The sequence below is a fragment of the Sorex araneus genome, chromosome 3 (assembly GCF_027595985.1).
Source record: "Sorex araneus isolate mSorAra2 chromosome 3, mSorAra2.pri, whole genome shotgun sequence".
Taxonomy (NCBI): domain Eukaryota; kingdom Metazoa; phylum Chordata; class Mammalia; order Eulipotyphla; family Soricidae; genus Sorex; species Sorex araneus.
In genome coordinates, this window is record NC_073304.1 from 37,337,957 (window position 1) to 37,353,119 (window position 15,163).

General features: G+C 34.9%; 1 protein-coding gene across 1 annotated transcript in view; it reads left to right on the forward strand.

The window, feature by feature from the left end:
* KCNH5 (potassium voltage-gated channel subfamily H member 5) overlaps positions 1-15,163 on the forward strand; it is a 349,253-nt gene that overhangs the window by 269,090 nt on the left and 65,000 nt on the right. Inside the window, exon 9 of the mRNA XM_004612371.2 lies at positions 5,164-5,416. Within this exon, the coding sequence (XP_004612428.1) occupies positions 5,164-5,416 (253 nt within the window). The remainder of the gene's footprint in view (positions 1-5,163; positions 5,417-15,163) is intronic.

Sequence of the window (15,163 nt, forward strand, 5' to 3'; positions counted from 1 at the left end):
TGACTGTATTCATTTATGGGATATAAAAATAATAGTACAAAACTAATATCCAAGGCCAGGGAAAATAGGGTACTGGAGGATTGGTCAATGGATGGAACCTTGTCACAAGTGTTTGGGGGTGAAGGGCAGTAAGGATAGAGAAGGAACCAGTATGACAATAATAGTTGGAAATGATCACTTTAGACAGGAACCAGTTTTGATTTCTTTTCCTCCTCGGAGACTGAGAATTGAATCCAGATCTCAAATATTCAATACAAGTGCTTTACACTGAGTGGTGTCACCTCGTTTGATTTTTAAACATATTTAAAGTATGATGAGAGAATAAAGCCTTTTTCTTTGACATTATGAGACATTTATGAGAAGGAGTTAACTTAAATGTTTAGCTTTGGTGTTAATCAAAGTGTTTAGGCTTATTATTCTACATTTTGGTGACTTTACTGATACTCCCGTTGCTCATCGATTTGCTCAAGCAGGCACCACTAACATCTCTAAGTCTCACTTGTTATAATGGATAAAATTGATGGAGAAAGAACCAGAGGAGAATGCCATTTATCAGACGTTTAACTCTGTGTTAGTGTCTAACATTTTCAAGTAAAATGATTTTGATCTCAATTATGAGATTAAAACTTATCAACAAATCACCATTTTTATATAAATCTATACCAACAACATCAAATATGCATTTGATTTATTGGAAATGGAAATAAACTGCTTAACAATCAAGTTTGCAAAGAGGCCTAGACTATTCTGTGGTGGTGATAGTATCATAAATAGTTTCTAGCATATAAACTCTGGAGTGATTATTTGGACCTCAAATAATTTTTAGAAATTAGCATTATATTTTTTGAAGTATATAAAGAACAAGAAAATATCAGACAGTGTCAGATATTTTTATGACTGGTTGAGTTTTATTTTGAAAATTGAAATCACTGTATCACTATATCACTGTCATCCCGTTGCTCATCGATTTGCTTGAGCAGGCACCAGTAATGTCTCCTACTGTTTTTGGCATACCGAATACACCACGGGTAGTTTGCCAGGCTCTGCCATGCAGGTGAGATACTCTATATGGTTCAATAAAGAGCTCATTAAAAATCTAAAAAATAGAGAAGAAGGTGGAAAGAAAGAAATCTAAAGAATGAGTTTACTGTTGAAAGCAAAATTTTGAAAGCCCTATGATATTCTTTGAATTCTGTGATAATTTATTGCTATTATTGTGTGCTGTTATTTAAAAATAATAGATCATAGTTCCACTTACTCCAATTGTCTCCATATTACATTATCAATTTCTATGATAGTTCTTTAATGTTTTACATTTATTTGTTATGTTTATGGTAAATAGAGGGTCAGTTTGTACTTTGATGCATAATAAAGTGACTCGGAAGAGAAGGGAATGACAGGACATTCAGTGAAAAGCAACATAGTGTGCAAAGATAAAGACTTATGATAAAATTTAGCTTTAAGAGAGGTGAGCAATATCATACCTGGAAGCAGGATTGGAGGAATGTAATAGCAAAAAGGTATGTAATAGCAGAAGGTTCTCCTCACAGAGTCTGATGTTTTTGGTTAGAACTTCATGTTTACTTGGCAGAAAAGTAAACCACCCGATTTTTGTTTTGTTTTGTTTTTGTGCCTCATCCAGCTGTGCTCAAGGGTCACTTATGGTTGTGCTCAAGAGGCCATATGGGATGGTCAAGATGAAACCTGGGTCAGCTGTATGCAGGAAAAGTGTCCTGCCTGTTGCACATCTCTTTGCTTCCTCACCAGATATTTTTAAAAAGTGAGATAACGGGGCATAGAGATAGTACAGAGGGTAAGGTGCTCCAATTTTAATCTGTGGCATTGCATATGGTGCTCTGAGCCCACCAGGATTGATCCTTGAGCAGAGAGCCAGCAATAAGGACTGAGCACAGTTACGTGTGGCCCAAAAACAGAACAAAAAAAAAGAAAAATGAGATAATATTTTCACTTGGTGTTTCACTTAGAGTATACGAGTCAGTGATAAGGCTACATCATTGAAGTGTTATAAGTATCTGATAAAATGCCTGTTAATCTTAATGAGCCTAGTGTAATAAATAAGTTTCATTTAAAAATTTTTTAAATCTGATTTCTCTTGGTTATTTTCATTCAAAATATGTGACTTCATATATCTAAAACCATAACTTTTCCCAAAGCTTACTCCTTCTCTTAATAATCTAACTTATCACTATCTTTATGTGAAAGAAATTAAATAATCAATTTTACCAACAAATAAAAAGTCACTTTGACCAGATTACAATTTCAATTATTGGTAAGAAAGATATATACATTAGGAAATTTATACATAAAAGATTAGCTTTGGCATTCAATGTAAAGTACATTGAAATATGGAATGCTAGAACAGGTGTGAGATCATCTTAGTGATGATTCTGTTTTATTTCATAAAATTAAGCTTTGCCTTGCCCAGGATATATATTACTGCTGTCTTTTTTAATTGAATTCTGTGTTAATGTAATGCTGAAAAAATAATATAGTCATACTTCAATCAGAGATACCCTATACTCAGCACTGTTCTGTCAAGAATGGATAAGAAACCTTTTACTGGGTGTGGTTTTAGTATTGTAATACTCAGGTTTTGACTGGTCACATTTTGACATCTGGACATTAATACATACCACCAATCAAAATGATTTAACGTCAAAGTGAAATTACACAAGAAAGAAAAGATATACTTAAAATGTAATAAAAATCTTCCTTCGATATGCTACAAATAAACAGACTTGGAAGACTTAATTTGCAGCATGCATCCTAAGAGAAGCAATTATAGCAATATAACATGACTTTTACCAAAGTTAAAACAGTCACTATTCTTTAAAATAGATGGAATAGAATTAGGATGATTCATTTTATCACTAATTCATTCAGTGTAATGTTTGTGCACATGTAAATATTTTAAAATTATTTTTACTTTGTTTTGTCTTTCTTAACATTTATTTCATTTTCAGTTTGAGGAAGACAAGTAATGCTTAAAATATTATCAGTTTTATGCTTAAATATTTTTAAAATTCTGTCTGGAATCTCATTAAACAGCCAAGACTGGGACAGGAGTGGAAAATGAAAAAGAAAGGGTAAATGTCTTTTATAGGGCGCTAAAAGCAACAATAAACTTTGTAGGAATAATCACATGAAATAAAGGTAATAAAAACTTCATTATCTTAACCTGTTCTTGTGCTAGGCTAAATTGTACACATATCTATACAATTGTGTATAGTTGTCATAGTTCAATGATAATTCCATTAATATCTCTTTACAAGTCTAATTGCTGCTTAGCTCCTCCAAGACCAGGGCAATATTTTGTTTATTCTCCTAGTTCCAGTAGTATGGCCTGGGTAGGGGTCCAGTAAGTGCCTATTAAAACTACTAATGTCAAAAATTGATAAAATTAATACATTGAAAAGAAACATTACATTATTCTGGAAAATAATGATATGGAAAGAATGCTTCTAAAGCTTTGTTAGTTGTTACCTTCTTCAAAGAAGAGATTTTTCAGAGACAGACGAGCTGATTCCAATTGTTTATAAGAATTTGAAGTGCACAAAAAATACACAAAGATCATTAAATGTTGTAAAATAATATATGCAACTAAGAAAAAATTAAGTGAAGAGATACTAAAAACAATTTAATTAACTTTCTTTATATTTTTGATAACCTCATTTTCTATAGGGAATCAACCAGCTTTTCATTGATAGTGAGTCCGACATACAGAAAGGAGTTGGGGGATATTCAAAACCATGGGGATTTTTGAAAGGGTTAATATGCAATTAGTATATTAAAAAACTATCTGTATTAAAAATCAGACAGCATGACTTAATGGGGAAGATCAATTTTGACTTCATTTAAGGGATTTAAATGCTATCAAATAAAAGTATTTGATTATGAAGAGTAGTTTATCAAGAATGCACTCATTCATTTATAAAGGGATCAGTGGTTACTTTGATAGTTATGTTTTGCTAGAGCATGCTCTCATTAAACGTGATTATAATGTCCCTTTTAAATCTAGGCCTTTAATTTTAATTGTCTTGTCAGAAAATTATAGAAAAATTAAAAAATCCATTCAGTCTTTGTGCTCTAAGCATATTTCTCACATTTGTTTCTTTTTCTAGAGGACTTTTAGAGGTTGAATTGTTTCTTCTACTCCAGTCAGTCAAAAATGAGAGTAAGCAGGGGTTGTAATGAAAACCGAATTCTCCACCTTGCTAACACACACCACCTTATAGCTATCTGGGTTCTACAGAAGGCTGGTGAATATTCACTCTCTGAACATGTTAATTTCTAAAATGAAAATAATTCAGAATGGAAAAAAACACATCAAAATATATCAACCAGTGTTAGATGTTGGATTGTAAAGTCACTTTTATTATGATTTTGATATTGTTGTTTACTGGTTACAACGGATCTATCTCCAGTCTGGTAGATCTTGAATTTTTAATTATTTATGAAAAATCTAAAAAAAAACGGAAAGCACTGCACTATCACTGTCATTCAATTGTTCATCGATTTGCTCGAGGGGTACCAATAATGTCTCCATTATTATAATTATTATTATATTTACATTATATGTAATGTACATATGTAATGTTAATACATATATTAACATATCATAATAATGTTGTTACTGTTTTTGGCATATTGAATACCCCATGAATAGCTCGCCACAGGTAGCTTGCCAGGTTTTGCCATGAGGGCGGGATACTCTCTGTAGCTTGTCAGGCTCTCTAATAGGGAGGAAGGAATGGAACCCAAGTCCACCACGTGTAAGGCAAACGCCTACCTGCTGTGCTATCACTCCAGCCAACACTAAAATAATTATTAATGTCCTTCTTTTAGTTTAGTCTTAGATAAAATTGTATTTTTCTATGATATTTCTAAGCTGCACTCTTTGGGGAGATCCACAGCCCTTTAAAACTTTATTACATAGAACTGTATTGTAATAGACCATGTGCTAGTCAGACCATCTCAGTGGCTTTTTTATCCGAACTTTTATTAGCATTTCCTTCTCAATATATAGGACAATGTGTTGATTACAACATTTTCATAGGCAATGAATATTTATTGGGTGGCTTATTTATTTTTTCTGAAACAGCGTTTTTCTCTTCTCACTTCCTCCTTTCTCACTTTCTTCAGGTTCTCTCCATCTGTCCTAAGGACATGAGAGCTGATATCTGTGTTCACCTAAACCGGAAGGTTTTTAATGAACATCCTGCATTTCGATTGGCCAGCGATGGTTGTCTACGTGCATTGGCAGTAGAGTTCCAAACTATTCACTGTGCGCCTGGGGACCTCATTTACCATGCTGGAGAAAGTGTGGATGCCCTCTGCTTTGTGGTGTCAGGATCTTTGGAAGTTATCCAGGATGATGAGGTGGTGGCTATTTTAGGTACTGTGAATTTTCCTAATGTACTACAAAAACGTAACAGTTTTGGAGTTTGAATCTCAGTTTTCTTAAGAGAAATTTTCTTTGCTTACTGATTTTGGAAATTAGGACATTAATGAGATGGTATATCTTAGTGAAAACTAGTAATACTAATTCAGCATGAAACATTAGTATTGGTCATAGCTTAATGGGCAGTGCAAAACTTGGATTAAGTATTATTGACAGGAGTAGGAAAATATTTATTTTTGGTTTGGTAGCCACACCTTCATGTGGGTAAGTATAAAACTGGTTTAGGTAGCAACTTCCAGGTTAGTAACCTACAATTTTGCTTTCAGAGAGGCAGTAATACCTGTATAGTTCTACATTTTCTTATAAACATGACTAAAGTAAGGTGTATAGAATAATTCATAAAGTTGCTTAAGTGATTAGCAAATTAATGATTGAGCAAAAATCATCTTATGTTAAAAAAATCATAATATCTCATAATGGTGGTTCCAAATAGTTCCAACTAGCAAGTTGAAAGTTCTAAGGAGGTAAATCAATTTGACTTATGTTTTGTACTTTCACAAACCAATAAGAATATTTAATAATTCTAAATTCTAAGATTTAGAGACTCTTTGAATAGCTACAAATTTTTTAAAGACTAGTAGTATCCTGAAACTGACAAATTAAAAAGGTTTTAGTTAAGTACAATGTAATATGACTATTGAGAAATTGCTAAATTTTAGCAATTTTTAATATCTTTGCTCAAAAGCATGTGACAGGCTAATGCAGTTTACATATATATGTATATTTAACATATACATATGTATATATGAAAGGAATCAGTTAAAATATCAGAGAAAATTATCCATGTTTTTTCAAGTAAAATAAGTTAGAACTGTAGGATATCAAGTCCGTTTGATCAGGTTTTTCATGACTTGTGTGTCATGAAAAATGAGTTCAATTTTTAAACTATTGAATTTTTCAGCTAATGAGATCACTCTCTCCATAGTTTAATGCAATGTATTCTGATAAGTAAAAAATTGACTAATATGTTTTAGAAGAAGCAAAAGGAGAACCCAACACAAAAAATAATGGATTTTTTTAAAAATCGCAGTTATTTGAAAAAGAGCAAGTTGAGAACCAAAGATCCATTTATAGGAAGCAGGTCCTATAAACTTTATAAAAGTTAGGGAAAATAATTCAGGGATGCAATGACTAAACACTATTGTTTGTAATCATTTCCTTAACTGTTTAAAAATAATTAGTATTATAATTAAAATTCTTTAGGAACCTTTCCATTTTCTTTAAAAAGAAATCACTTGGATTCAGCACACTGCATATGACTAGCACTACTTACTGATTGTTTTTCTGTTTACTGGCATATAAAGAAGTCATGTAAGTCATGAAAGTATTCATTTTGTCAAAACAATCCTTTGTTGTAAAATGAATTGTACACAAACAACAACCACATTTATTTATTTCAAGAAAAGGATAAAACACTATGTAGTGTATTTTTTGTTGCATGTTTATGTCAAGGTGTGGCAGAAATCACATCAAATACATTTCACTAAAGTAAGCACCTTCCTTGATAAATCCTCTGCTACATGTCATTATTTATTTTTCCCCAGTTTTCTTTATTATGACCTTGTAAAGCCTTTGACCCATTACCTCCACCAAAGGTCTGCTAAACTGGAAGCTTTGCTCAGAGAGAGGGAGAGACAAAATGAATTTTCATTTTATTTTAAAACAAGATGGTAATAGGTTTGCCCAGTGCCACAGTAAAAACAAACACACAGTCTCTGGGTATTGGACAATTTCATCATAGATCTGTCGATAACCTTTTATATCATTGAGTCTGCTTCTTTTTTCCACCCTCTCCTAAGCTCTTGGCATTCAGAAACATTTCATCTCTGGCCTGGGTGAGTCCAATTCTATGCAGATGTCTCTGGCTATCTTTTTTTGCCTTTCACCACCTGCCACGCCCACCTCTCTCTCTCTCTCTCTCTCTCTCTCTCTCTCTCTCTCTCTCTCTCTCTCTCTCTCTCTCTCTCTCTCTCTCTGGGTCTTTAACAAAAATGACTTTATCTTTTAAACCTAAAAGAGTTTTGACAGAAGTTGCCACATTCCAAGCCCAAGTGAATGTGCCAGGCTTGGCATTGAGAGTCAGTGGCCAATAGTCATACAAGCAACAGCTGCAGGCTGACAGAGGCTACGCGTGCTGTTGGGGTCGCTGAGACTCCACAGGGCCCACCAAAGACCATCTGTGGTTTGAATCACCAGATGTGAGCACAGACAGAGGAAGGAGCTTGGGGATCTCTGTCCCATACTGCACTATGAGGAGGGTCAGCTGAGGGGATTACAGATTTTCGGTGACTTTCTGTAGGGAAAGTAGCATAATGCCAAGATTGTTGTTTCTGTTGGTGGGCCACACTTGGCTGTGCTCAGGGCTCACTCCTGAGTATGTGATCAGGGATTACTCCTGAATGCCTCAGGGAACCATATGCAGTGCCAGGGTTTGAAAGCCAGTTAAGCACGTTCAAGGCATAAGCTCTATCACTATACTATCTAGCTCTGAAACCAAGATTCTTGCCCGGTGTATGTGTGCTGGGGCCTGCACTCACTGCAGTGTTCAGATGTTCACAGGTTCCATACTGGAGGCAGTTAAAGCTTCGTGGTGTTGTCAGCGGAGGCCTGAGCTCTGCCCAGGAGGCCTGGATTCACCTTTAGACCTCCCCTTCTCCAGATGCCTTGTGACTTGGAGATGATTTTTTTTTTGTTTTTTTTGGGAGGGTGGGGTCACACCTGGTGATGCACAGGGGTTACTCCTGGGTCTGCACTCAGGAATTACTCCTGGCGTGCAATTGAACCCAGGTTGGCCACATGCAAGACATACACCCTACCCACTGTGCTATCACTCCAGCCCCTGGAGATGATTTTTGATCCTTTTATTGTTCCATTTCATTACACTTAGTGTGGTTGAAGGATCAGATAAGGGTAGGTGCATGTTTGGGGGATTTTCTAAATTAAAAGAACTTTCTTTGATGATTAAAAACAACTTTTTTTTTTTTTTTTTGCTTTTTGGGTCACACCCAGCAATGCACAGAGGTTACTCCTGGCTTTTCACTCAGGAATTACTCCTGGCAGTGCTTGGGGGGACCATATGGGATGCCGGGGATTGAACCCAGGTCGGCTGCGTGCAAGGCAAACACCCTACCCGCTGTGCTATCACTCCGGCCCCCAGATGATTAAAAACAACTTTTTTTCAGTTTCGTTCCTACCTTAAAATATTAAAGAAGGAAAACCAGGTTTCTCTTGACACTTTGGTTAACTCCTTTTCTTCTCATCTTTTGTTTCTTTTTCCTCTTCTTGTAATTTTTGTAGCCTAGCTTTGAAATGAATGCAAAATTTAAAAAATAGAACAAAATAATCAGGCAGAGATAACTCACATGTGTGTGCATATATATGTATAAATGCATGTATATGTATCTGTGTATAGCTATCTTGAGACTGTATATCTTTATTTTGTTAATTCAGTGGATTCCTGCACTGAGAGTGAGATGTTGAAGGATCTTATTAATATGCATTATCTGACATAACTCACCCAGTTTGTGTTTTCCAATGGTTGGTTTGGGTTTTGGTACACTGATATTCATAACAGTAGTGTCTTCATTGTGAATATTGATTTTGGTATCAAAATACAGACCTTTCTTTAGGTCTGTGATATTTTGCCTCATAAAGGCTAGATGAAAACAGTACCACTCATGTCTTGAATACACCTCAGAAAGGTGAGAATTTGTTATTTCCATAGAAGACACAAGCAGATTTGCTTTCTCTAGCACAATTTATTTGTCAATTGAAAGATAGAGATGGGAGGTCATTTTAAAATTAATTAAAATCTCTGCATCTGAAAAACAGGTGCAGTTTCATTTTATTGAATGCTTGTCTCTGAACAGTCCCTTGGTAGATACATAATTTTTCAGTGTATCAAAAGTGCTAAAATGTTTAATGAATATGTTCTGAAGCATATCTAATTAATGGGAAGATAAAAAATGTAGTCAACAAAAATATCTTCCTTTTTTTTTTGTAACACTGAAAGGTGGCTTCAAGATGGTTTTCTAAATAGGGCACATGAAGATAATTGTAGTTCAAGTCTTTTTCCAGTTTGAAGTTCCTTCAGTTCTTAACACCTCCACTTTTTTTTTGATCTTCCCACTTTTATGAAACACAAAGAATTCCAAATTAGGTTTATGATGCATACATAATATTTTATATTTTTAATATCCTCTTACTTCTTCATTCCTAACCTCTAATTAGCCAGTATGAAAAGGTTTCTGGTTATGTTAAAAATAGCCAGGTTACTTCTAAGTGTCTTGAAAAGTCATATTGAACCTTTTGGAGACTATGAAATGGCATTTCCTTACCAACAGTTACTCTGCTTCTAAGAAAAATATTTTCTCTTTTCTTGGTTTGCTGATTATTAGAATTCTTATCATCATATTTTTACACTGGCCCACAGACATGTCAGTCACCATTGCATGGTCTGCGAAGCATGTTTTTGTTTTGTTTTGTTTTGTTTTTGCTTTTTGGGTCACACCTTACGATGCACAGGGATTACTTCTGGCTCTGCACTCAGGAATTACCCCTGGTGGTGCTCAGGGGACCATATGGGATGCTGGGAATCAAACCCAAGTTGGCCGCATGCAAGACAAACGCCCTACCCACTATACTATCTATCATTATATTTTTATAGCTGTTAATATAGCTCAATCAATATCTAAGTAATTTTATTGTAACTTCAAGTCTCAAGGAGATCTGTAATTTTATTGATAGTTTGGATGAAGGAGTAGGTATTGTTATAGGGTTGAGGAGAAGAGAAAAGGTCATAACACAGAATTAAATGAACTTAATGATATACAATGAAATTTCTTTGTGTTAGAGTCCATTCTATTTAAAATTAGGTAATGTAGAATTATTTCTTCTCATAAACATTGTCAAAAAAGTCTTACAAATTATGGTCCTAAAATTGAAAATATGCTTTATTTTTATTCTAAAATGAAAAAATCTGATATGTGAATGAATAATATTTTGCTATTTTGAGAGCCTGTGAAGATGTGATGCTTATGGAGTGGTTAAAGATTTCTTCCTGTACACCTGTTATCAGAAGTCAAGTGCTTCACACTTTAGATAATAAAAGGGCTTTTCCCAAATCCAGAAAATTTTTTTCTTCTGCACATATATTTCTCTATTTTGAGATTCTAAGCTATGAACTGGATAAAACTGCTGTATATATTAAGATTATAAACTTAGTTGACCCAGATGATCCTTTTTATAAAGGGCCAGTTATTTCTTTTTAAATGCCTTGTTTGTCTTTTTTGAATTCTTCCAAGCAGTAACCATGACATTAATTATCTATGGTACGAACTACATAATTCTTAAAGTCCTTAACTTGTAGATTTTTAAATAAAATATAAAATAAAATAAGGACTGGAGCCATAGCACAGTGGGTAGTATTTGCCTTGCATACGGCCAACCCAGGTTCGATTCCTTCGTCCCTCTGGGAGTGCCAGGCAAGCTACTGAGAGTAGCTTGCAGAGCCCAGAAAGCTACCCATGGCGTTTTGATATGCCAAACACAGTAACAACAAGTCTCACAATGGAGACGTTACTGGTGTCCGCTCGAGCAAATAGATGAACAATGGGACTACAGTGCTACAGTGCTACTATGAATATTTAAAATTTAGTATTTGGGATTTAAAATCAAATTCTCTTCCCATTCCCCTTAAAAATTATCTTATTTATTCAAAATTATCTTGAATTTTTGGTCCTAGACCATGACTGCCACAATATCTGCCTGCTTAAAATCTTTTACTGGTTTCAGTTTCCAATATACTGAGTATACTGCCACAACAACAATCTTTCCAAAATATAACACATCGTATCCATTTCTGTGTTAGGAATGACTTTTTATCACTTTACATATAAAATGTCACATCTCCTTTGAGACCATTTAAGTCTTGAACTTTACCTTCCTTTCCAGTCTCTCCCTTGCTACTCTTCCTCTCTCTCCCCTACTCTCAGTACTTGGAAGTTTCACTACCCTCAAGTTTTCCTTTATTGGCAAGCTTCGGTATCTTCTTCCTTTTTTAAAATGTCCTGTTCCCTATTTTTATCTTTTTCTTGCTTCAGTTTTTGTTCTTTCCTTGCTGTTCTAATCTAGATTAGGCTCCTCAATTCTCTGCCTGCCTACATAGAATTCTTAGTGCTTCTTACTTTCAGCTTTTATCTGTTTATCTTCTCTATTGCGTTGTGATACTTTAAATGCCTTGCTCCTCTTTTTTTTTCAATGCCTGACATTTGTGGTAGGAGCTTCAATATTACTTTATTCTTCTAGCACTTCATTTTATATTAAGTTTTTCCATAATTAAAAAAATTGAGTACTTATGAAAAATTTGATGTGTTCCACTGATACAATAAACATTTCTTCTGTTTTATCTAGAGACATGAACTAATTCCCTCTCCTTTACTTTGTTTAGTTTCTAATAATAAAGTGCATTTTTCTGAGAATTTAGCTTTGCCATAGCTTAAAATTAGCAATGGATTTACAGAACTTTTTCCTACTCTTAATTAGGCACTTTGAAAAAGGAGAATACAAGGACTAAACGTCAAATATTTCAACTCACTTGTAACCCTTAAGTAATCCTTCCTTGTTTTCTTTCAGGAGACTTTGATAACAAGAAAGAATCTAACATATCCTGGTTTATAATTACATAAAAAATTAATTTTATATATGGCATATTTGATATGCCAAAAACAGTAACAACAAGTCTCACAATGGAGATGTTACTGGTGCCCGCTCCAGCAAATTGATGAATAACGGGACAACAGTGCTACAGTGCTATATATATACATAAATATATATGAAGAAATTTAACTTCTAATGGTGACATTTCTTTTGTCATCTATTTGAATATATAGTTCTACAAATCAGGCTTAATTTTTATGAGAAAATTATTTAAGAGTAAAGAAAAAAAGAAAAATTGATATCCGTAATTAGTAAATGAGTCCCCCATGATGCTCAGGTAAAATTAAAGTCCACAGATATACTTTTAAAAAGTATTTTCTACAAAAACTTTAAAGTGTTTGTTGTCACTACTGTTGTGGAGGCAACCAACAGTATCGAGGGGACACATGCAAGGCAGATATTCTATAATTTGGTTCACATCCCTGACCCTTAAATATTTTTTAGTGCACTTTAAGCTGGCTTAAAAGTTAAATCTAAATATTTGTATTTTCTTAACATTTATCAAATATTCATTATGTTATATGCATCATTGTTTTATTTCCCCTCAGCATGAGTCCTAGCTCTGTGCTCAGTGCTGAGGAATTACTCCTGGCAGTGCATTGGGGATCAAATGGGATGCCTGGGGATTAAACCCGGGTCAGCTGTATGCAAGGCAAGCACTCTACCCACTGTACTATGACTCCAGCCCCACATCATTGCATTTTTACTTTCCTTCTTTCTCTCAGAAGTCATGTTATGTTTGCCATCCTAAATACTAAGGTTAACTTGCTCATTTCCATTTAGGATATATCTTTTAAGTATTTTTAAAAGCCTCTTTGTAAGTACCCCCTTTCTTCTGCTTTTGTCTAATAATTTACAAAACCAGAAACATATTGAATCACTTGTTTTGCAAAATTCCTAGTAAAGATTTTGCTGATTGCATATTCATAGCATCTCAGCATGTTCCTCATTTTCTGTGTTTCCTCTAAATTAGCACCTGTATCCAGTGGTTTGTTCAGACTCAGTTCCAATCCCTTTGGCAAGACTATCAGTGTGAATGTGTTTTTACTTCAAGAAGCACCAGATATCTATTTGCATGGATTCCCTAAGCCAGAGTTTCTCAAATGTATTTGGCCTACTGCATTCTTTTGATTGAAAAGTTAAATCAACATCACCTTAGAAATTAACCTTCCTTAAGTAAACTAACAGAATGTGCCCCCAACTTCAATAAAGCTACTGCTACCACCCCTGGGTCAGTTTGTTAGTGAGAATATTTTTATGGAATGATTCTTCCTCTTAACAGTTATTTGTTTACCCATATGCAGTTCATATAGAGATTGTCACATAAATGCTTGATACACACACATATACACATATACATACAAATGCACATGTATATACATATATGTGTGTGTGTGGTGCAAGTTAATTAATTAATTAATTTACTTAGATCTTGGGGTTGTACCTGATAGTTCTCAGGATTTAGCTTAATTCTGCACTCAGGGATCCCTCCTGCTAGGCTCAGAACCATATAGAGTAATGGGGATTGAACCCCTGAATCAACCACGTGTACCTTGTCCACTGTACTGTCCCTCTGATCCCATGAAGCAAAATAGTTTTTATTGAACATAAGTTACTTAGAAAGCTGAGAGGGTGGTAAGGAATATATATGTATCCAAGAGAGAAAACGAGTTTTAAAAAACAAGAAGGTGATACATAAAGATAAGCAAGCAAAATATATGTTCAAGGGAAGATACAGGCAGTGATACATAAAGATAAGCAAGCAAAATATATGCTCAAGGAAAGATACAGGCTTACAGAGCATTCCTTAACATTTAAGATGCTAGCATTCTTAAGATGATTAAATTCTTATCTTGAGATAGCATAGATCTAAGAAATATCCATATCTAGTAATATATTTAAACACAAATTTTAATACACTATTTTTTAAAATTGGGACTTCACGCTAGGCTGTTTTCACCCAGGGGCGGGGAGGGCGGTGAGAACTTTTCCCACCCCAAGGGACCCGACAGCCAATCTCCACAACCCAACTGCCACCACACTCGAGGCCGCTTCCCACATGCTCAGGCCAAGCTTCACATGTGAGTGAACATATTATATTCCTGGACATATCATAAGACACATTTTCCATACCTCTCAGAGAGCCTGGCAAGCTGCTGAGGATATTCCGCCTGCATGACAGAGCCTGGCAAGCTACCCATGGCGTATTCGATATGCCAAAAAACAGTAACAATAATGTTCTCTTCATGTTCCTGGAGCGAGCAGAAACCACTGGGCTGCACTAGCATGAGGAAGGGATGAATGGAGATGTTACTGGTGCCCGCTTGAGCAATCGATGAGCAACGGGATTACAGTGATACAGTGATTTTAATTATAAATTATCCCACCTTTGAGCAGTAAGAGCCCTTTTCAGTTGTTTCTTGTGTCCTCTTGGTACAGCAGTCATTGTGCCATATCACCAGGTCCTTATCTCATACAATTTCCATTCCAAGTCTAGAATCAGCCATTATTCCACACGAGGTTGTCATTTAAAAAAAATGTAAGATATAACAATGTTGGTTCTAGAGATGTTCATTGTTATTTGGATGGTTATTGTTTCTTGATTTTTTTGTTTGTTTCCTTATTTGGGGGCCACACCTGATTATGCTCAGGGATTACGTCTGGTTCTGTGCTCAGAGGTAACTCTGGGTGGTGGTAGGTGACCAGATATGGTGTTCCATGCAAATGACAGCACCTTACCTCCTTAGAGTTCCTCTGTCTTTCTTGGCATTTTTAACGTTAGGGAAATGTTAGGAAATGCTGGGGAAACAAATGTTTGTATTGTGTTTATAACTGAGTATATTTATGTGTGTGTACATATACACAAACATTTTAAGAATCCATATTGGTATATTTATCTAAAATTCAGTAAAGTAGGATTTTTTTCTAATCCACTTCAGTATCTACATCATTTTTTTCCATGAC